The sequence below is a fragment of the Hippoglossus stenolepis genome, chromosome 18, assembly GCF_022539355.2.
Source record: "Hippoglossus stenolepis isolate QCI-W04-F060 chromosome 18, HSTE1.2, whole genome shotgun sequence".
NCBI lineage: Eukaryota > Metazoa > Chordata > Actinopteri > Pleuronectiformes > Pleuronectidae > Hippoglossus > Hippoglossus stenolepis.
This window is the reverse complement of record NC_061500.1, coordinates 815,631-838,701: the sequence shown is the minus strand read 5'-3', so window position 1 is coordinate 838,701 and position 23,071 is coordinate 815,631. Positions and strand designations below refer to the sequence as shown.

Sequence of the window (23,071 nt, the reverse complement as noted above, 5' to 3'; positions counted from 1 at the left end):
GGAACTCCATTTGACTTTAAATCTGTGAATTCCCTGTGTCTGCTCCGTGTTCAGGGAGGATGTTCGTACCGCCAGCGTCACGGCGGTGGGAGACGTCACATGTCTGGTCATCGACAGAGAGTCAGTGTTTCTCCTCGTTCACCATGAACATCACATTCTTCACGGAGCTGGAGTCTGTGGTTCAGACGCCGATTAAAGGAAACTCGTTGTTTGTGTCTCAGGTCTTTCAAGCAGCTGATTGGAGGACTGGATGATGTCAACAACAAGCAGAACGACGACGACGAGGTCGAAGCAAAGTGAGTTTAACGCTTCAGTGGGACAGAGTTTGTGTATTTACAGGTTTGTGTAACAGTCAGGAAATCTGCACACGTCAGGTTTGAATGAGTTTCTTCTTCGTGTCTTCTGTTCCTCTCTCTGAATCTCTTCTCCTCTGTCGTCTGCAGGCTGCAGGCCGAGGCAGATTTCTTCTGCAGCGTCTCGCTCAGTGATTTCAACATCATCTGCACGCTGGGGATGGGAGGCTTCAGTCGTGTGGAGCTGGTCAGTGTGTGTGTGCACGTAGCAGCCGTTAATCTGCAGACTCTCTCTGAGCGTGTGTGTGTTTGTGTGTTCAGTTGCAGTTAAAGAAGGATCCCAGTCGGTCGTTCGCCCTCAAGGTTTTGAAGAAGCGTCACATCCTGGACACCAGCCAGCAGGGCCACATCCTGTCTGAGCGCCGCATCATGATGGAGGCTCACAGCCCCTTCATCATCAGGTCAGACGGTTTATGTGTCTGACGTCAGGCAGGATTTATTCTTATTCCCAGGATACTTCTCCTCATCAAACACACTCTTCATCCCTGTGCAGGTTGTACCGGACTTTCAGGAACGCCAAATATCTGTACATGCTGCTGGAGGCGTGTCTGGGAGGAGAGCTGTGGACGCTGCTGAGAGACAGGTGCACGTCGGCCCCTCTGGATCCCACTGAACACGAGGAACCAGTTCAACTGCTGAACTGGTTCTGTTGTTAAGTGATTTGTCGGTGAACAGATTATCATTTCAACATCTTTGGGTTTTTAAGTGATGTCAAACACAATATAACATTTAAATTTGTTAATCTGGGTTTAATTATAAAGGATATTTTCACCAAAGAATCAATTTATTAACAATAATCAAAGTGATTTCATTCCTAAGAAGGAATAATACAACCTGAGGTTCGAAGCAATTTGATCTTTACAACAAGGAAGTTCAATAAAAACTCAAACCTTCAGTCTTGAAACTACATTTGATGCTTGATGAAACCACGGCCACGAGACTGAGGATGAAGAACTCTAAATATCATCATATGACGTGAACATGTTGTTTCTGGTGCCCCCTGGTGGTCTGAGCTCCACTTCACCAGACCTTGAAGTCCTTTGCTTTTGTTCCAGGGGTTCGTTTGATGACGGCACCACTCGGTTTTACACGGGCTGTGTCATCGAGGCTCTGGCGTTCCTGCACTCCAGAGGAATCATCTACAGAGACCTCAAACCTGAGAACATCATCCTGGACCACAGAGGATACGCCAAGCTGGTGCGAACACGTTTTCTGGATGTTCTGTCAGATACAGTGAACATGAGAAGCTTCAGTGTGTGTGTGTGTGTGTGTGTGTGTGTGTGTGTGTGTGTGTGTGTGTGTGTGTGTGTGTGTGTGTGTGTGTGTGTGTGTGTGTGTGTGTGTGTGTGTGTGTGTTTCTGTCGATCAGGTGGACTTTGGCTTTGCAAAGAAAGTGGGTCTGGGTAAGAAGACGTGGACGTTCTGTGGGACTCCAGAGTACGTTGCCCCGGAGATCATCCTGAACAAAGGTCACGACAGTTCGGCCGACTGCTGGTCTCTGGGCATCCTGGTGTTTGAGCTGCTCAGCGGCAGGTACGACAGGAGACTGTTTACTTCAGGGTCTGAAGGACAGAGACAGAGACAGAGACGTTTACATGTAGGAGATATTTTATCATCCACATCTGGAGGAAGTGCAGGCTTCATCTTTATTTACAGTCTGTATATGATCCTCTGTTTAGTCTGAAGTTAGGAAGTGAATTAGTTTTTGTGAAGTGTTAAAGTGTCCTCTGTGTCTCCAGTCCTCCGTTCTCAGGTTCTGATCCCATGAATACGTACAACATCATCCTGAAAGGCATCGACATGATCGAGTTTCCGAAGAAGATCACGAAGAGCGCCGCCAACCTCGTCAAACGCCTCTGCAGGTTTCCACCTCTTCTCATCTGTGAGTGAAACCCAGCGCTGGTTTTTCACCAGTAACTTCTCCACTGTGTGTTTCAGAGACAACCCTTCAGAGCGGCTGGGGAATCAGAAGAATGGAGTGAAGGACATCCAGAAACACAAGTGAGACAATCCAGATGCTCACCGTCACATTTTCACCCTGAGAGCTTTCTGTGTGTGATAAGACCGTAGTCATGGCAACACGTCCTTGTCCTTCAGGTGGTTTGAGGGCTTCAACTGGGACGGCCTCCGCCAGGGAACCACAGACTCTCCGTTCACGCCCACAGTGGGTATCCATCTCTGTGAGGTACAGACACACACACACACTACAGCAGATCTGTAACTTCCTGTGTTTCTACAGGTGAACGGACCCCTGGACAACGGCAACTTTGATTATTTCCCAGAAGACACTGACGACCCTCCTCCCGACGAAGAGTCCGGATGGGACCTGGAGTTTTAACAGGATTCTTCAGAGAGAGGAAGTGAAGCCATATGAGGAAGAACTACAGCTTTTCATTTCTTATGAATGTTTGCATTAAAGGTCAAAGGTGTTTTCCAGATCTGCACTGAAACGTTGATATTTTGAATGTTGGTCTGGTTTTGTCCAATAATCACATCTTTAAAAGAATCATCGTGAATATTTCAGCCACATATCACACATTTTTATCTTTCTGGGGTAAAGTGAGCTCCTCCTCTCCTGTCAGTCGTCCTGACCACACTTCCTCATCATGGTGACATCACAAGGGGCCTCATTTGCATAATGCACACCTAGCAGCTAGTCTGACACGCCCCCTAACGGCGCCAGGGCTGCGCTCAGACAAAACGTAACCAAACATTTATATACACGTCAACGTTGATGCATTTAAAAACTCTGTGATATGTAAGCTTTGCATCTGTAGAGAACTTTACAATCCATCGTGTCACTGTCTCTTTAGTAAGTTTATATCCACGTCGCTGCTGATTGGACGTCTCTGACACGCCCACCAAACCAGAGGAAACAAACCTCGAGGCCAGTTAACACGTTTAGAGGAAACATGTCGTTAACAAGAAAGTGTACGACAACGTGTTGAGAGTGACCCAGGTGAAGAGAGAGAGAGAGAAGCAGTCAACCAATCACAGCAGAGTGGAGCAGCCGGCCAATCAGAGCAGACTGGGCTTTGTTAATTAAAGAATTAACTAGAAATTCATAACATTATAAGATTTCCTCGGCCAGAAGGAGCTTTTTATGATCATTTCAATGAGAACAAACTGTTTGACAGGAAGTTGTTTGAACTGGTTATTAGAAGATATTCTGTTTATTTTAATGAAGCTGTTTCAGCTCAGTTTGTTTTTTATTTTTGCTCCATCTTGTTTGTACGAGATTCTTCAGCACGAAGGCAGTTCAGGTTTCAGGTTTCAGGTTTTTGTGGAGTTTTGCTGAATGACAGCTGGTGGTTGTTTCTCAGATGTTTGTAGGATTTTATTCACTGTGTCTCGTTCTTCATCTTAAATCATCAAACTTGCCTGTAAATAAACAAAGTTGTGCTCCTTTAAAAAGCCTCCGAGTTTCTTTACGTGGATCCTTTTCCCATGCGGCTCGAGGAGGTGGCAGATGTTTATCAGCCGGTTGACCTCGGGGCTAATGGAGTCAGCAGAGCTGTGCGAGGTTCACTGGCTCCTGTCGTAAAAACCAGTCGTGATGGAAACAGTCGTCTCCTCTAACGACTCTCTCCCAATCCACTGATAACGGACTCACAGATAAGACACACACAGTTTTCCACTTCCTCAGCGACGGCCATGAATCTGAGGCTCACTCCATTTTTCATCATGACACTGAAACTCAAATTAAATCTGAAATTCACTTCTTGGAAATGTTCAAACCAGAAAAGAGTCAAAAACTCTTGAGATCGAGGAAACTAAAATAAATCCAATTAGAATTTTCTTGATTAAACAAGAGATAATGTGACATGAGGAAACTTTTTCCTCTAAATACTGTAGTTAAAATGTCTGTAAATCTACACACACATACACACAGTGTGTGTTTTACTCTTAATATTTATTAAAATATAGATATTTGTTGTCTGGGTCATAAATGTCTTTTTTTTCCTTTATTTCAGCTTTTATTTAAAATATAAGAGAATTCAATTCAAATCACTTTGCTCATGTTCAGACTTTATCAGCAATAAATCAGGACTATTATCTATAACAATAATAATCAAATCTGATGTTATATGATAATCAGTCAAGTTTAAACTTCACTCTCATGGTCTGACCACGTTAACTAGTATGATAAAGTACTTTCACAGTACTCTACATGAAGTACTTTTACATTGGTACTCTGGCTACATGGAGTATTTTTATTGTGGTACTGTAACAACACAAAGTGCTTTTTTATTGATACTTCATTAAATACTTTTAACGTGGTACCTTGACTACATGAAGTAACTGCATGACGTTGATGGAACCTTTTGACTTTTTCTTCTGATACTTTATCTACATGTATTCTTGATTGCAGTACTGGACAGTAATATTACATCAGTGTAGATGTACTTTTACTGCAGTTACTCACAGAAACATTTCATTCATCCTGTTCAATCACTGATCAACTTGTTCTACTCGACTGAACAAGAGAGAAAACTTCAGACGTGACTTGAATCCTAAAGTGAAGCTTCCGTTTCCTACTGAAGCTATTTTTAGAACAGACACACGCACACACATACACGTACACACAAACACGTACACACAAACACACACGTACACACGAACACACACTTTATTTCTGGTACTTCGTTCAAAAACACTAATAATAATGATAAGAAATGAAAATAATAATTTATTATATGTGAACTTTGTGATTCTTCTGCTTTAAAGACACGTGCGTGTGAATGTTACCGGTTTAGTTGAACGTGGAAATATTCCAGGTTAATTTCACCTGATGAATAAAACATGAGCTGAGGGGAGAGGACGCGCTGTGATTGGTCAGTTTCACTGGACTGTGTGTATATAAGCGGGCTGTGGTCCGTGTACTCATCATCATCTTCATCTTCATCGACTCAGATCCTCTTCTTCCTCCTCATCCTCCTCATCCTCCTCATCCTCCAGACGTCATGCTGCGCGGCTCCGCTCTGCTCGTGCTCGTGCTCGGCTCCGCCGCGTGTTTCGAGCTGCTCCCGGAGGAGGCGGCCCCCCGCCGGGCACGGTTCTCCGCCAACAGCCCCAGTGAGTCCCGGAGCTGCTGCTCCCCCCCGACTGGATCATATACTGTGTTCTATTAATACTGAACTCACAGTACTTTACTTTACTCTACTTTACTTTACTTTACTTTACTTTACTTTACTTTACTTTATGATTTTATGACTTTTGTGGTTGTTATTTGTATTTAAGTACAGAATTAGCAGGTGTCTGAAGTAAACATGGTTTAAGCTGAGTTTTTCCATGAGATTTTACCACAAACCCCTGACATCAGTGTGTGTGTGTGTGTGTGTGTGTGTGTGTGTGTGTGTGTGTGTGTGTGTGTGTGTGTGTGTGTGTGTGTGTGTGTGTGTGTGTGTGTGTGTGTGTGTGTGTGTCTGCAGCTGATGTGGCCAGATGTTTGACCGGTGCTGTGTCTGTGGGCTGCGGCTTCTTCTCTTGTCTGGAGAATTCAACCTGCGACACCGATGGGATGCACGAAATCTGTGAACTCTTCCTCCACACGGCTGCAACCTTCAACACAGAGGTCAGTCTGTCTGTCCACCTGTCTGTCCACCTGTCTGTCCACCTGTCTGTCCACCTGTCTGTCCACCGGTCTGTCTGTCCATCAGTCCACCTGTCTGTCCACCTGTCTGTCTGTCTGACCTGAGACTGTATGTCCTTCATCCTTCAGGGTAAAACCTTTGTGAAGAAGACTCTTCAGTGCATCTCCCAGGGAATCTCATCAAAGGTTTTCCAAACCATCCGCCGCTGTAACATCTTCCAGAGGATGATCGCTGAGGTCAGTGAACTGTCAGAGAAGCAGAGTTACGTCTTCTGTGTGTCCTCTGCTGTGTCCTCTGCTGTGTCCTCTGCTGTGTCCTCTGCTGTGTCCTCTGCTCCTGTGTGTCCTCTGCTGTGTCCTCTGCTCTGTGTGATTAAATTCATTTCTTTAAAAAGGTGCAAGAAGAGTGTTACACCAGTCTGGACATCTGCACTGTGGCTCGTAGTAACCCTGACGCCATCGGAGAGGTGGTGCAGGTACCGGCTCACTTCCCCAACAGGTGAGATCACACACACACACACACACACACACACACACACACACACACACACACACACACACACACACACACACAGTATTAAGAAACAAAACACAGACTGTCCATCGCTGCAGCTCCTCTCTTCAGCCTCTGTCTCAAACACTTGGTTTGGGCACCTGTCTCTTTAAGACCCCCTCCTGATAAAGCCCAGTCTGCTCTGATTGGTCAACAGCTTCCAGAGCGAGTAGGAAATACCTGCTCTCACTTCACCCGGTCACGTTCAATCACAACCGTGTAAACTTTAAACCTTTTAACTTGATCACACGAGAGGAAACAAACACCTTGTGTCTCACTTCATTTTATTGTCATTTGGCTGAAACCTCTGTTTCCCGGTGCAGATATTACAGCACGCTGCTGCAGACGCTGCAGGCGTGCGACGAGGAGACGGTGGCGACCGTGAGGTCCGGCCTTATCGCCAGGTTGGGCCCCGACATGGAGACGTTCCTCCAGCTCGTCCAGAACAAGCCCTGCGCCGCCGGCTCCGGCGCCGCCACCTACAACAACCCGTCCAGCTGGAGGAACATGCCCGTGTTCAACGTCCAGCCCGGCTTCAGGGGCCGAGACCCCACCCACCTGTTCGCCAGGAGGTCTGTGGACGCCGCTGAAGGCGACGTGACAGAGAATTAGAAAGTGTACGCTCACAATCCTGATACAAACATGCAGCTTTCACCTCAGACTATCAAACCATATCTTACTCTGATATCTGAGCGCTAGATTCGAGGTAATAATCACTGACACATATGTTATTGTTAATGTTTGGGTCGACCTGCTCCGTCCGTCCACACACTACCTGACGTCCCGAGCGTTAAAGACATTTACAATGAAAACAAGAGGCCTGTTACGGAGATAACGACCCATATTTATTTTCTTAAATGAGTTAATTTATGAAGCTGTTACATTTCATGCGGTGTGAGGGAAGCGAGGCTGCGGAGTCAGAAGATGCTTCACGCTGGTCGTGGAGCTCTGGGACGTCTCCTGGTCTGAGATCAGTTTATGAGCTGAAGATGTACGACGGGTTTCGAGCTCACTGTGGTCGGGATGTAAAACCTGAGGTGGTGGAGGCAGACGTGAGTTTGTGAAGGAAATAAAAGATGTGATATGATTAACTTTGGCTCGTGTGATGGATGTTATTTAACATTTTAAAGATTTCATTCCTCTAAAGATAAGATGAGAGTCTGAGAGTCGAGCTGCTAACGTCTGCTCAGCTTGTTTCTCTGAAAACTTCAGATCCAGACGTCCGCCGACTTAAATCCTTCATCTGCTTCAAACATAGAGTTAAAAACCAACAAGATCTAAAAAGTGTTTATTAAAATGTGACTTCAAACTGGATACAACAGACAAACACTGACACGTGCACAAGGAGGATATGACGCCACCAACAGGCGACCAAATGAAACGCAATTAAAACTTCAGCAGGTTTAAAAATATAAACTATAGATAATGTAAAGTTAAAGTTACAGATTAAACCTTTAACGTTCCGTTCACTCACTGATGAACTTTCTCTGTTGTTGAACTTTTCATTGACGTTGGAAACTTTCTGGATTTGAATTTCTGAGGAGAAACGTGAGAAACCATCATTTCAGACTTCATCTGTGCTTCCCCGGAGCGGCCACTAGGTGGCCTGCGTGCACAGGGATGTATCTCAGTGTGTTTCTGCTCTGATGCACATCTTTTCATTTCTGCACAGAAAACTAAGTAGAAATTTAAAATAAAAACAAATCTAAAAATGCAGTAGAAATATTTGTTCAGGTGTAAAAGTTGTGATTGAAACAGACGCAGAGAAAAGTCTGACGTGCATGAAACATTCAGACTGAAGCTGCTTCACATGCACACATGAAACGTTCTCGTCATGTTTCCACATGTTTCCATCGTCTGAGCTTCTCACATCACAACTCAGAAGAAACTAAACTTGAGTCATATTTTCTGTAAGTTTGAATTCAAGAGGAAATTTGACCACAAAGATTCTGGGACTTGTTCAAGTTTCTGTTGAGTTTCCTGCAGCTGACAGAACAGAAAGTCTATTAATAATCATAAATGTGACCAAACAGCAGCGGTGCCTCTTGAATAAGAAACAGAATCTAAGAATGACCTGAACCAACAGAAGCAGACTTTGAATCCCGGCGACGCCTCTGAAACTCACCTCTCATAAATACCTTCAACACTTCCTGGTGTTTGTTCAGGCTCGTTGGTTTGAGGCGTAAAGACACTCACCCATCAGCCATCTGTCCTGGAGCTAATGGCAGAGCCATAATGGAGCCTCACCTCCAGGTTATGGCCCATTAACCTCCATCAGTCCGGGTGAGAAAGACGAGCTGCCCCCCCCTCCTCACATCCTGCAGAGTTTACTGCAGCAGGTCTGAGACTGATTCTAATCTCCAGAGATGTAAAAACATCTCACTGAGCCAAAGATTTAAAAAAGTTAAAGTTATGGTTCACACACAGTCAAAAACAATCCAATATTTCCTGTAGATTAGTTTGAATCGTCAGATTTGAGCAGGTTTCAGTTGAACAAACATGTGTGAATCAGTTTATTTGCAGCAGGTGTGAAGTGACGACCTTGGTTTGTTTCTCTGGAAACTTTCTGTTTGTTACGACGTTTTTATGATGAACATCAAGAAGAAAACATGATTCTGTTATAATGTTCAGAGAATCAGAGACTGAGGAGGGCACTGTCATCTTCATGAATCAGAGCTAACAGGTTCCCCTTGTTTCCAGTCTTTGTGCTAAGCTAAGCTACCCAGCTTCATATCTGCTGCCCAGACGTGAGGATAATTAGAGAGTGAATTGTTGACTGCTGCTTAAAGGTGGAGATTTTCACACGTTGGTTTAGTCGTGTTTGTTCAGAGACGTTCAGTGAGGACGTGCAGGAGCAGGACGTCTTCTCTGGAAGTGAGCAACATGTTGGAGGAGGCAGCAGATCTCTGAGGAGGAAATGTTCCTGTCCAACACAGGAAGGAGAGCGAGGAGAGAGAGAGAGAGAGGAGCCAGATGATGTTCAAACTGCTGCACAAACACACACACACACACACACACACACACACACACACACAGCCAGAGGCTACAGAGAGAAAACAACGTCACAGACTGAGATACATGATCTACTTCACCTGTTCTACAAGAACATTTCCTCTGGGGGAGGAAACGCTGCTGCAGAGTAAACCAGGAGGGGAGGTGTGTGTGTGTGTGTGTGTGTGTGTGTGTGTGTGTGTGTGTGTGTGTGATAGATGACGCAGAGGCCAAGACTCTCTTCCCACAATTCATCTCTTCATGTCCAACATACACATGAATTCTAAGAGAGGAGAAGTTCTTGTTGGAGACACAGAGACTCTTTATCCTCATCTCCAAGGTCCCACACACACACACACACACACACACACACACACACACACACACACACACACACACACACACAGGGGGAAATCTCCTCCTGTTTCTTTTCCAGTTGGCAAACATCAGAAGCTTTAAAACAGATCAGGTCCCGACACACTGTACTTCGATCAGTGACTGTAACTAAAGATGGACGACGCGTCTCCTCTTCCTCCTGTTGTACATAAACGAAGATTAAATATCAGTGACGTCATTAACAGTCAGTCTGAAGTGAAGGTGGAGCAGTGGAGTCGAGGTCCCGCCCATTCACACACTTAACCAATCCTGAGTCAGTGTCAGCTGTCAATCAAGATGTCTCAGCCTGTTTTTATATCATCAAATAACTGATTCAAACCAAACTGATCAGAAACTTGAACAAACATCAGAGAGATGAGAACGAGCTGAAATGACAGAAACATCTTTACAAACATTTATCTAACGTCTACTTTGGTCTTAGTTTGGTCCATGTCCCATCTGCTAACATGGAGGAGGGTTTATGAGCTATACTGCAGCCAGACACCAGGGGGCGATAGAGATAATGTTTATTTATAGTCTATGATCAGAATTCTGAACCTGGCAACAAATTCCCCAAAATCCACAAAACAGGTGGTTTCTGATCAAATCAGCTGGAAAATAAATCAGGTAGAAAAACTTTGAGGTTCTTTTTTATTCTGGAAACAAACGAGAGTCGCTGCTGTTTGTTTTCTCCTCCTCCTCCTCCTCCTCCTCCTCCATCTCCATCTCCTCCTCCTCCATCTCCATCTCCTCCTCTCCTCCTCCTCCTCCTTCTCCTCCTCCTCCTCCTCCATCTCCTCCTCCTCCTCCTCCTCCTCCTCCTCCTCCTCTCCACTCCTCCTCCTCCATCATCTGTCATCACTCATCTCTTTACACTGGAGCGACTGATCAGCTGATCTTCTCTGGAGGACGACAGTTTAAAGATCTCGAATCACATGACAACATCCCAACTCAAGTAAAAAACTTATTTGAAAAGATTTTAATACTGTTAATCAGTTATTATACATGTTTGTGTAACTGCAGGCTGGAATCAGCTGGAGGTTAAGTGCAAAGTTCAACTGTAACACTGACGACATCTTCATCATCATCTTCATCATCTTTGGCTTCAGACTGAAAAAACTAATCTGATGCAAGAAATACACAAAATAAACTGAGACAGAATCATGAATAAAATGCACGAGATATAACAACAGAGTATTTAGGCCATAGTGAAGAAAGTTATTCTGAGATTGAAGTCGTACGAGTCCGAGAAAAAAAGTTGTAATTTAATCAGAGAAATATTATTAAATAACTTTTTTCCTCATTAAATTACAACTTCCTGTAATATTCAGATTTCCGTCTCAATTATGACTTTATTCCCGTAAAATAACGACTTTCTCATAATGATTTATTTCTAAATCTGTTTTTTTCCATAAATGGACCCAATATTCAATCGTATGAAATAAATCTATAAATAGAATAATAATTTAATTTTAGAGGGATTAGAGGCTGTAGCATGAACATGTTGGGTTTTCTTCAATATTTATAGATTTATTTATGAGTTCTGTGTATTTTATTCATTTATTTGGTTTTTGGTGATTTATTTCTTCTCCGTTTTATCGTCTCATGTCACATTTCTCTAATAAATCCACTGGAACACAAACTATTATTTACAATATTCACACTGAGAACATTATGACCAGGACCACTGTGACGGGAGTCTCACGGCTCCTCCGTCAGAGTGTCTTCACGCTGGAGGAGACGGCGAGCTGCTTCCTGAGGCCTTGTGGAGGGGGAGGCCCACGGTCCAGCTCCGTCCAGCTGTTCTTCACATCAGCTGCTGAGAGAGACCACGGCAGAGCGGCTCGTCTGAGCTCCTCCTGCCCAGCTTCGTCTGGGACGTCTGCCGCCGCCGCCCCGCCACAGCAGAGGAAACGGGATGAAGGTGATGCAGGAAGGGAAACGGTCCCACGACGCCTATGTGGAGTTACCGGATTGAGTGGAAGCAGAGATGCTGATTGTAGAGTACTGGACCAGAGGGACGGACAGATCCAGGTACTCCTGAAGAGACGGAGACAGAAACAAAGGGGATTGGGTTTCTCAGGGAACATCATGGATTTCTAGGATCTAGGGACAAACGTATGTCAGACAAAATTCTTTAGACCCTAAATTACAAAGTGAAACCAGAACTAACAGAACACATGAAACAACACACACATGAAGCTTCAGCCTCGGAGCTCTTACCTGGTTGGAACTGAGAGAAAGTGTTCGGTCCAAATCTTCCACCAGCTGCAGGAACGTGGGTCTGCGGGACGGGACGGCGTTCCAGCAGTCCCTCATCGTCAGGTACCTGAACACATGCCAGGTGTGAACTTACAGCAGTAAATGTTTGATGGGATCACTCAGGACACGTGTTGACGGCAGGTGTGAACGGGGTCATTGTGAACTCACAGCTCCTGAGTGCAGGCGGGGGGTTTCTCCATGCGGTGACCCTCCTTCAGCAGCTTGAACAGCTCCTCCACCGGGACGCCGGGGTACGGGGATCCACCGAGGGTGAAGATTTCCCACAACAAGACTCCAAACGACCACCTGAGACAAGAGCTACAGTCACTGGGCGTCCATTTCATAAATAATGATATAATCTAAGTTATAATTAGAAGTTGTAAAGTAGCTCTGTGGTCAAAGTTTCTACCCGTTTACTGTTTAATGCTATTGTGATGGAATTTAAGATGTTTTCAGACACCAACTCTGTCAAATGTTGTCCTGACATGTTGTGTAGTTGGTGTTTGTGAAGCAGCAGCAGATTGTCGGTCCGACTTGTTCAAACAGGAACACGTGAGGAACACGTGAGGAACATGTGAGGAACACGTGAGGAGCATGTGAGGAGCACATGAGGAGCACGTGAGGAACATGTGAGGAGCATATCAGACCTCAGTTCATGTCTGAAAACATCTTGTGTGTTTACTTTGCATTAAACTAAAAATGCAGAATTAAATGAGGTCTGCACTGTTTCTAGTTGATTCAGTTTCAGATTCCAGTGATGTGAGGATTTGATTCTGTCATCGACAAAACAACGACTCTGAAAACGTCTTCTCTGACTTCAGGAAACTACGAAGGAAGATGTTTGGTTATTTTCGGACAAAGGATCAACCCACTCACACGTCACTCTGGTGAGTGTAGACTCGGTCAAACAAAGCCTCTGGCGCCATCCACTTCACCGGCAGACGACCCTGAAACAACATCACCTGAGTCACACCTCATCGTCTCAACATGTCACTGACGTTCAGTTCAAGTCTCCGAGCGTCTCTTACGTTGGTCGTCTTCTTGTAGTAGTCGATGTGGTGGACGTCCCGAGCCAAACCGAAGTCTGCGATCTTCATCACGTTGTCGTCTGTGACCAGGACGTTTCTGGCTGCCAGGTCTCTGTGGATACACTGAACACCAGAGGAGACGTTTCAAACAGCTTCATGTTCCCATCCCATAAAAACGTGAATTAAACATGAGACTGTACTGAATGTCCGTGTGGTGATGGACACTGACCTTCTTTGAGGCCAGGTACGCCATCCCTCTGGCCACCTGGTACGCAGCAGACACCAGCTCCTTCATCTCTAAACTGTCCAGTGACGTCTGTCTCGTGTCGCTCCAGTACTCCAGGCCAACGGGGCGACGCGTGCGGAGGAACTCCCTGAGGTTCCCCTGCGAGGCGTACTCCACCACCACGTACAGAGCACCTGCAGCAGGTGGAGGCGTGAGCTTCGTCGTCAGCACATCATCATCATCATCATCATCATCATCATCATCATCATCATCATCATCATCATCATCATCATCATCGCCACACATTACAACGCTCACCGTCCTGAGTGCAGGCTCCCAGCAGGTTGATGATGTTCTTGTGTTTTCCGATCATCTTCATCATCTCCATCTCGGAGATCAGGTCGGACAGGTCCTTCTCTGTGGCGTCCGCTGCACGTCAACGAGAGGAAACAGCGTCAGAGCTTTCTTCTCTCCACTTAAGATTTTAGGTTCAAACTTTCAACAGAAATCCAGAAACTAAAGTACAGAAGAGTTTCAGAGCCAGAACAAAAAGTAGGTGGAGGCAGATTTGATTCAGTTTTCTAATTTGGAGATCAAAGTCGTCTCCTCTGATCCAAACATCCAGTGAGGAGTGACTGACAGCTGCCAGAGTTCTGATGAATGATCCTTCAGCAGCTAATTCAATTGGACAAATGCAGCCGCCTCCTCTTATTTTTATTCTCAAACTTCTGCTCAATGTTGTTTGATCTTTAGAATGTTTTGAAAGTGTTTCTCACCTTTCAGCATCTTCACTGCGACTTTAGAGACTCGTGTCGGTTTGTTCTTGTCGAGACCGACGGCCTCGGCCAGAACCACCTGACCGAAACAACCTTCCCCCAGAGGCTTGCCCAGCATCAGCCTGAGAAACACACACACACACACACACACACATATAAACACACAACAGACCTGCAGACACATAGATCACTGACATGTGTGAGGCGGCGTCGTACCGATCTCGAGGCAGCTCCCAGACGGGGTCGTAGGGAAGCTCGTACTCGGACACTCCGGCCAGGATGGTGGTGGCCGCACTGGAGAGACGAGACTGACGCATCAGACACATCCCTGAATGCAGGGAGGACGAGGACTCGACCGACACCTGCAGACGCAGGAGAGACGAGGTGAGGGACGCCCTCTCTGGTCCAGGGACAGGAAACAGAGACGGACGCAGACGTCTTACCTGTCTCCTCAGGGGAATGCTCTTGGCTAATTTCTGGACAGCCAGCTGGCCGCTGAAGTCGCTTTTCTTCGGGGAGCAGCAGAGTCTGCAGACGACGGCGGTGACGGTGAGGATGATGATGATGAAAAACCCGAGGCAGTAGATGAAGATCTCCAGGTAGGTCTGGGAGGGCAGAGGGGCGGGGGGCAGGTCTGAGGTGGGAGGAGACACGTGTTAACAGAGAATCATTTCTGAAGTTAGGATTTAAAGTTTCTGAACATCGTTACAAACCCTTCACGACGTTGAGCCACGCAGAGTGATGGGAGACTCCGATGGAGTTTCCTGCCAAACACGTGTACTCGCCAGCGTCTTCCAGAGACACGTTGCTCAGGTTCAGAACCTCCATCTCTTTATCCGTCGTGTTCAAACCTGCCGTCTGAGGACGAGAGCAGCGTTAGATACGAGAGGCCGACAGGTCACCTGACTGAGCTCACCACACGATGCTGGTGATGAAGACAGAAGCTGTGTGTTCTACATTAAAACCTCAGGAACAGTTCAGTCATCAGCAGAAATCTACAGCTCCTGCAAATCAGTTTAATCTACTCTCATGATTCATCATTGAAAAACAAGGTTCTGTTTCAATTCTTCAGTAAATCACCATTTGCTTAAGGGACAATGTAAAATGTTTGTACAATGTTTCTGCCACTAGGGGGCTCTCAATCAAAACAATGACAAGACTTAGGGTGTGTTCGGAAAGTCCAAATCATCTCCTTTCCTCACCACTAAATCATCTCCTTTCCTCACCACTAAATCATCTCCTTTCCTCACCACTAAATCATCTCCTTCACACTCACTAAATCATCCTTACACTAAATCTCTCTTTTCCCACTAAATCATCTCTTCTCACCACTAAATCTCTCTTTCCTCACCACTAAATCATCTCCTTTCCTCACCACTAAATCATCTCCTTTCCTCACCACTAAATCATCTCCTTTCCTCATCACTAAATCATCTCCTTTCCTCACCACTAAATCATCTCCTTTCCTCACCACTAAATCATCTCCTTTCCTCACCACTAAATCATCTCCTTTCCTCACCACTAAATCATCTCCTTTCTCATCCTAATCTCTCCTCATACTTCTCATCAATCATCCTTCTCCACTAATCACTCCTCACCACTAAATCATCTCCTTTCCTCATCACTAAATCATCCCTTCTCACCACTAAATCTCTTTCTCACCACTAAACATCTCCTTTCTCCCTTCTAACATCTCCTTTCTCATCACTAAATCATCTTTCATTCACCACTAATCATCTCCTCTCACCACTAAATCATCTCCTTTCCTCACCACTAAATCATCTCCTTTCCTCATCACTAAATCATCTCCTTTCCTCACCACTAAATCATCTCCTTTCCTCACCACTAAATCATCTCCTTTCCTCACCACTAAATCATCTCCTTTCCTCACCACTAAATCATCTCCTTTCCTCATCACTAAATCATCTCCTTTCCTCACCACTAAATCATCTCTTCTCACCACTAAATCATCTCCTTTCTCCCCTTCTCATCACTAAATCATCTCCTTTCCTCACCACTAAATCATCTCCTTTCTCACCACTCCTTTCTCCACTTCCTAACTTCTACCACTAAATCATCTCCTTCTCACCACTAAATCATCTCCTTTCCTCACCACTAAATCATTCTTTACACCCCCACTAAATCATCTCCTTTCCTCATCACTAAATCATCTCCTTTCCTCATCACTAAATCATCTCCTTTCCTCACATCCTAAATCATCTCTTCTCACCACTAAATCATCTCCTCCTCACCACTAAATCATCTCCTTTCCTCACCACTAAATCATCTCCTTTCCTCACCACTAAATCATCTCCTTTCCTCACCACTAAATCATCTCCTTTCCTCCTCACCACTAAATCATCTCCTTTCCTCAGCACTAAATCATCTCCTTTCCTAACCACTCTTCCTCGACCCCGATGGAAAACGTCACAAGGTCAAGGAAAGATGTGAAGGAGAAGCCGTAAGGAGTTAGGAAAGGAGAATCCCAGTGCACAGATACAGGTCTGACCTCAGGAGAACCGGTTCCCTCTGGTCTCACCTTGAGAACCAGGACGTAGGGGTGTCCGTCCGGCCCCTCCCTGCTGCCATTGACCACGATGTGTTTGAGCCACTGGATGTGAGGCTGCGGGTCGCTGAACACCCGACACACAAACTGCACGTTGGTCCCAACGACCACCGTCTGGTTGGCGGGCAGCCCGGCCTGCAGGATCGGCCTGTGGGGGGAGCGCTCTGGAAAAGACCAGTTTCAAACATGTCAGAGGATCAGAGGACGTCCTGTTTCTCTCAGGAGACGTTTTCAGACCTGCTCTGAAGACTGGACATCTTCCTGAAATGTTCCGGAGGTTCTGTATGTGAGAACACTGGAACCTTTCTGGAACCTTCCCAGTGAGCGAGTGGACGCGTTGGAAAGAGTTTATACGTCATGTCCCGCTCCAGCTGCTCTACGGCTCCGCCCCTGCTGCTCTACAGGCTCCGCCCCTGCTGCTCTACAGGCTCCGCCCCTCGTCTGGATGTTCCCACATGTTCCTGTTTGAACGAGTCGACCCGACAACCTGCTGCTGCTGCTTCACAAACACTAACTACAGGAAATGTCTGGACGATTTGTTACTCAGTTCATGTCTGAAAACGTCTCAGGATACGAACACATGTTAGACAGTTAACACGTCATCATCAGGATTCAAACTCCTCTTACCGACTACGTCCAGCAGGTAGGTGTGTTCCAGGCTCCCGTACTCGTTCTTCACCACACACGTGTAGTTCCCTTTGTCTGATGGAACCACCGACTCCATAATCAGAGTCCAAATGTTATCTCTGATCTGAAAGATTCAAAACAGATCGATTCTAACAACTGTTTACGAGTCTGGGTTTGTTCTCTTCGTGTGATCGGTCGAACACAAACCTTGAAGCCTCCGATTCTTTGGTCCTTCCTGAACTCTTTTCCGTTCTTGTACCAGCGCAGAGTGGGTTTAGGGTTTCCCGACGCCTGGCACTTAAACTTCACAGTCCGACTGGCGGGAACGGCGTGGAGCTGCTTCTCCATCTTCTCCGGCACCACCCACTTAGGCGCCAACGCTAAGGAGGAGACGAGCACGATTACAACCCTTCACTTCAGCAACAGACAAACAGAGAAAGAGGAAGAAACAGTGCGAGACTCACTCTGGAGCTTTTCATTGCTTGTTGAGAGTTCATTGGAGAGTTTGTTTTCCTCTGAGGATGACTCATCGTCTTCCTCATCCTCAGACGACTTCACTGCGTCGACTACAAACAAAAGAAGTAGATGTTTAGAAGCTGTGTGTGTGTGTGTGTGTGTGTGTGTGTGTGTGTGTGTGTGTGTGTGTGTGTGTGTGTGTGTGTGTGTGTGTGTGTGAGAGAAGGGGGCAGATTCTAAGGTGTCTCAGAACACACACACAGTTTTTGACGCCCCCCCCTCCTTTAATTCAGCTTGTTGAGGAGTTCAAGTCAAACTGAAGGGGAACAGACAGAAAACAACCTCTGGGACTTTCTGTAGCTGTGTGTTGTGGTGAGTGCAGCTGAGGGGAAACGTGCAGCGGCTGTGAAACACATCAAACACTTTATAAAAAGCAGCGTGCGTCTGGGCGGACGAGGACGAAGACGAGGACGAAGACGAGACGACACTGGACTGATCCTCGGTCTCAGCGGTTTGATTTCAGAGGATAAAGTTTCGTTTGAAACTGAGCGAGGTGGGAAATTTAAAACAGGTTTTGTTTATGAACGGCAGAGAGTTTGAATGTGATGCTGACTGACCAACACACAGCTGGAGTCCAGATGTTTGGAACAAAACTACACTCACAGAAGGTAGAAAAGAGAATTCTGCAGATCTGATCCACACACACACACACACACACACACACACACACACACACACACACACACACACACACACACACACACACACACACACACACACACACACACACACACACACACACACACACACACACACACACACACACACGAGCCTCGGTTACACCAGGAACAATCAACGTAACCACTTTCAGATGCTTCAGATCCAGAAACAGACAAAGCTGGAAAAAGTCACTTTCCTGTTGAAGAAATGAGCTCATTGGAAAGTTTTATAACTTTTTACATAATAAACAGAGTCTGAAGCAGCAGATCTGAGATCAGACGTGAAGGAGTCGTCTCAGACAAAAGACCATGAACAACAAACACAAAGAAAGGGTACGAGCATGTGAGAGGAATCTGCAGACGCACACACACACACAAATAAATAACTCACTACAAATATCTGATGAAACAAACATGAAAATGCTTCCAATCGATTTGTATTTTATCAAAAGTCTCATTATTTCATGTGTCAGAATCAAACGTGACAAATAGCTGTTTGTCTATCGACTGAACAATTAATCAACAGATTATTTCAGGTCTGATGTAGAAACAAGGGTTTTTCATCACTTCTTCTTGACCTGCAGTTTCATCTTAACTTTAAAAACCTCCCAGCTCTTTATTCTCCTGAGGCTGAGAGTCTGATGAGATCCACACGCTTCAGGACGTTACCTGTGTCCGTGTCCTCGGTGGCCGGTCGGCACCGGGTGACAGGAAGCTGGACCAGGACCAGCAGGAGGCAGGACAGCAGCAGGAAGCAGCGAGGGGACGACATCGGGTCCTCGGACGTCAACTCACTGAGACAGAGACACAAACGAGAAAATAAGATCCACGACAAGACGATCGTCGTCACAGTCATTTATTTAACATGTTTCCAGAACCTTCATCCACCTTAAAACAGCTTTTCTTTCATTTTACAGACGTTGGCCAAAGAATATTTTTAGAAACGATTAGTGACTCAAGTCTGGTGATACTTCAAATATCTCATCAGGTGAAAAACACATGAAATGTCCCCAATGACCTGAGGTCCATCGCTGTCCACTGAGACGTCTTCAGAGAATCAATGACACAGGAACTCGTCCAGTGTCCTCTCTGACTCCTGCAGCTGTTTCAGTGAAGACGTGTTGTGATGTCCCCCCCACACAGACTCACACTTCACCTGTGAGAACTACATATGTGTCAAACACAACACTGTCAATCACACTGACACACACACACACACGTGCACGCTCCCTAAAACAAACAGACACCATTTGCTGCATCTGTCACAGAGTGAATCTGTTCTGCTCAACACACACACACACACACACACACACACACACACACACACACACACACACACACACACACACACACACACACACACACACACACACACACACACACACACACACACACACACACACACACACACACAGTGTTCATCAGCCTGGTTCACTTCAGTTCAGTTAGAAAATAACCTGACTCATCATCTAAAGAGCCTCATAAAGAAGATGAATAGTGGTGAGTGCAGCTCTGAGGACGTCACAGAGGACATCGAGGACACTGAGGACACCGAGGACATCACAGAGGACACCGAGGATGTAACAGAGGACATTGAGGACGTCACAGAGGACACCGAGGACGTCACAGAGGACACCGAGGACGTCACAGAGGACACTGGGGACGTCACAGGAACACAGACGCTGCCGTCCCATCTCATTACCGAGTCCGTCCTCCAGCTGCATGTGTCCTCAGCGTGTGCATGTGGAGCTTTATCCAGACACGATGGAGACATTACACACAGTGGGACGCCGGCGGCCTCTTCAGTGAATTAGGATGTTTGTGTGTTTTATGTGAGCTGCTGCAAACACAAAGCTCCATGTTGTCGACTCTGATTCTCACACACACACAAACAGGACTCAGACACTACATCCTGCAGCAGAGGCTGAACTTTGTCCAGAGCTGCAGCTCGGTGCACTGTGGACTGAGCAGCGCACGAGCACACGTCAGCTGATCAGCAGGAGAAAGTGCTGAGCCACCACTCGCTGGCCTCAGTCCCTCTGTTCATGTGTGTTGAACCACTGGAGACAGAAGAAAGTGTACACGCAGGGTGGAGTGAAATCCAGTCGTTCAATTACAGCAGGAGGTTGGAGATTGGAGCCAGATGTGTCTAACATCTGGCTCGAGGACCAATCGGACACACTCTGGTCAGACAATCACACTTTGTCTCGTAGTGTGTCCTTCTGGAGTCCGTGTCACGTTCTGGACGGATCCTGTGACGCAGCCTCAGTTTCACACGACTTGGTTTTGGATGTTTTAATTAGTCTGATGGTATAAAAACAGGCTGCGACGTCATGATTGACAGCTGAGACTGACTCCTGATTGGTTGTGCGTGTGTGTGGGCGGAGACTTTAGTACCACAGCTGCACAGACTCAAATGACGTCAAAGTGTTTTCTATGAACCAGTGGAGACGCAGCGTCCATCTTTATTTCAACGTTGTGTTTAAGAGCCTCAGTCTTTTTCCAAACTATAAAATATAAAAGGTTTTTTATGCTCTTTGACTTTTGCTGCTCGTGCAAACGCTCTCTCACCAAAACAACGTGGAAATGGAATCCTCACTGAGACTCTGTGTTCCTCAGCTTTTAATAAGTAACTTGTGTCCCGTCCTCCTCCCTCCTTCCCCTTCCCGTGCTGAAGCTTTCACCTACACACCACATTCTGCAGCCGGCTGGCAGCCCAGAATACTTGTCATACTAACACACCAACTGCTGATGCCACCCATCCACCCGAGCTGGAAAAACAACACGCAGCCAAACAGGAAGAGAGCGGCTGCTGAGGCAGGAGGAGGTGAAGCTCCTTCCTCGGCAGGAGGAAGAGGAGCAGCCTCGGCGTGGTGCAGCATTTCACAGGAGCAGAATGAAAACTCCTAATAGGATCTGTGAGGATGTTGGTGAGGAGAGGTCAGAGCTGCAGGAGCCACGGAGCAGGAGGAGTGGAACAGTGACTCACTCCTCGTGCACGCTCCACAGAACTCAGGACGTGATTTAACAGATTTCTATCAGATCCCTGTGACGCTCTCATGAACTGAGCTGCTGCACAGGAGAGTGGGCCTCAGACACAAGATGTTAATGATTGAATAATAAAAGACAAAGATCCTATTTAACTCTGAGGAAACATTCAGATTGTTTACTTCAGCACATAAAGTCACAAAGTACTTTTACTGCATTGAAGTCAAGTTTTATTTCCATTTGAAGCTACTTGAAATGTCTCAACTTTTGACTCCAGGTAATAGTTTAAGATGTAGATGTGTATATGTTTAGATCTTTATTAAACATGTTTAATAAAGATCTATAGATGTGTATATGTTTAGATCTTTTTAAACATTTGAATGTCCGGCTGTTTATGATAAGTCCTGAGAATATAATGTTCAGTGTGACCTGGACGAGCAGCAGGAGGAGAAATGGATGAATATAAGATCTGGAACAAAGGTAATCATCATGTAGAATAATGATCATTTAGAAAAATATGTTTCATCTTAAAGACTCAACTGCCCCAAAATGAATAATACACTATTAATAATCTAATTTACATAACATTACAGCAGGTTTAACTCTGGCACAAGTCACTTTATAAATTATTTTAGTAATAATTAAAAATGCTTTTGTTAACTTTAGCTAATGCAGGACTTTGACTTGTGATGGAGTATTTTAACTGTAGTAAAGTAACTTTCACTTCAGTAAAGGATGTAAATGGATCATTTCTTCACAATCTTTCTTCAGTTTGATTTATAATAAACATGAGATGGATGATTCTTAGATTTAACTACACACCAGTGAATAACACGAGATCCAGTAGCAACAGTAAAATGCTATGAACACTTTAACACATGTTTTTATCATTAAAACTTTGACCCCTGCAGATTTTCGACATGTGAAACTGTGTTTTAGAGTTTTTCTGTTGCAGAGGAAATGTTTCCTGAGCAGAACAAAGTGAAACCAGAGACTCAGAAGAAGTTACAGTGAAGCTTCTGACCTGAATCAGCTGCTCCGTCAGATGCGAGGACGTGGAGACACCAGGAGACACCGAGTCCTGCTGCTGCGCTGCGGAGAAGAAGAGCCCTCCCAGTCTGCTCCCAGTCTGCTCCACTGGTTCTCTGAGTTATATGTTCCACTGATCTCCTGGTTCGATGTTCCACTGGTTCTCTGGTTCTCTGTTCCTTTGTTCCTCTGGTTCTCAGTGAGCTGCAGCTCAGACTCGATGATTCCTGGAGTTTGAATGTGTTTAAGTGTGGAGACTCCGAACGAGTCCTTCGCTCCTGGAGGGAAAACGTGGGAAAAGCGCAGCTCAGTGAGGGTTATTGTGTGAGATAAGACACGCCCACAGAGGGACGCTCCTCCCACACACAAATACAGAGACTTACACACACGCACGCAAGCACACGCACACGCATTCTCTTCATTAATGCCTCACGGCCGATTTATTGACTCAGTTTTTCCGAGGGCGCAATGATCCATCTTTACGCACGGATCCTCCACCAGGAACCATTGTGTGTGTGTGTGTGTGTGT

At 45.7% G+C, this 23,071-nt stretch overlaps 3 protein-coding genes across 3 annotated transcripts in view; 2 read left to right on the top strand and 1 right to left on the bottom strand.

Annotated features, from left to right (window-relative positions):
* Window positions 1-3,634, top strand: part of LOC118125824 (cGMP-dependent protein kinase 1) — an 8,575-nt gene extending 4,941 nt beyond the window's left edge. Inside the window, exons 10-20 of the mRNA XM_047344469.1 lie at window positions 55-120; window positions 222-296; window positions 444-540; window positions 615-754; window positions 847-936; window positions 1,409-1,550; window positions 1,723-1,886; window positions 2,093-2,215; window positions 2,292-2,354; window positions 2,451-2,517; window positions 2,593-3,634. Of these exons, the coding sequence (XP_047200425.1) occupies window positions 55-120; window positions 222-296; window positions 444-540; window positions 615-754; window positions 847-936; window positions 1,409-1,550; window positions 1,723-1,886; window positions 2,093-2,215; window positions 2,292-2,354; window positions 2,451-2,517; window positions 2,593-2,691 (1,126 nt within the window). The 3' untranslated portion in view covers window positions 2,692-3,634. The remainder of the gene's footprint in view (window positions 1-54; window positions 121-221; window positions 297-443; window positions 541-614; window positions 755-846; window positions 937-1,408; window positions 1,551-1,722; window positions 1,887-2,092; window positions 2,216-2,291; window positions 2,355-2,450; window positions 2,518-2,592) is intronic.
* Window positions 3,635-5,265: 1,631 nt separating this feature from the next.
* stc1l (stanniocalcin 1, like) lies at window positions 5,266-7,540 on the top strand. Its single transcript, XM_035184988.2, has 5 exons — window positions 5,266-5,429; window positions 5,786-5,928; window positions 6,076-6,183; window positions 6,342-6,445; window positions 6,823-7,540. The coding sequence occupies exons 1-5, from the start codon at window positions 5,318-5,320 to the stop codon at window positions 7,109-7,111; spliced, it is 756 nt and encodes a 251-aa protein (XP_035040879.1). The 5' UTR covers window positions 5,266-5,317; the 3' UTR covers window positions 7,112-7,540.
* Window positions 7,541-10,829: 3,289 nt separating this feature from the next.
* fgfr1b (fibroblast growth factor receptor 1b) lies at window positions 10,830-22,861 on the bottom strand. The gene is made up of 17 exons (XM_035185242.2): window positions 22,538-22,861; window positions 19,195-19,319; window positions 17,815-17,916; window positions 17,558-17,730; window positions 17,351-17,474; window positions 16,697-16,887; window positions 14,871-15,015; window positions 14,601-14,791; window positions 14,374-14,519; window positions 14,158-14,279; window positions 13,700-13,810; window positions 13,385-13,575; window positions 13,156-13,278; window positions 13,004-13,074; window positions 12,296-12,433; window positions 12,089-12,194; window positions 10,830-11,905 (listed from the first exon to the last, which is right to left on the bottom strand). The coding sequence occupies exons 2-17, from the start codon at window positions 19,295-19,297 to the stop codon at window positions 11,822-11,824; spliced, it is 2,121 nt and encodes a 706-aa protein (XP_035041133.1). The 5' UTR covers window positions 19,298-19,319; window positions 22,538-22,861; the 3' UTR covers window positions 10,830-11,821.
* Window positions 22,862-23,071: the final 210 nt, after the last annotated feature.

What these genes read in the sequence shown, in the direction of transcription:
- stc1l (XM_035184988.2), top strand. Translation starts at nt 5,318, where the DNA reads ATGCTGCGCGGCTCCGCTCTGCTCGTGCTCGTGCTCGGCTCCGCCGCG. An exon ending in GTTCTCCGCCAACAGCCCCA is followed by an intron (nt 5,430 to 5,785) that starts GTGAGTCCCGGA and finishes GTGTGTCTGCAG; the next exon opens with CTGATGTGGCCAGATGTTTG. An exon ending in CTGCAACCTTCAACACAGAG is followed by an intron (nt 5,929 to 6,075) that starts GTCAGTCTGTCT and finishes TTCATCCTTCAG; the next exon opens with GGTAAAACCTTTGTGAAGAA.
- fgfr1b (XM_035185242.2), bottom strand. Translation starts at nt 19,297, where the DNA reads ATGTCGTCCCCTCGCTGCTTCCTGCTGCTGTCCTGCCTCCTGCTGGTC. An exon ending in GTGGCTCAACGTCGTGAAGG is followed by an intron (nt 14,792 to 14,870) that starts GTTTGTAACGAT and finishes CTCCCACCTCAG; the next exon opens with ACCTGCCCCCCGCCCCTCTG. An exon ending in CCCGCCTGCACTCAGGAGCT is followed by an intron (nt 12,195 to 12,295) that starts GTGAGTTCACAA and finishes GCATGTGTTCAG; the next exon opens with GTACCTGACGATGAGGGACT.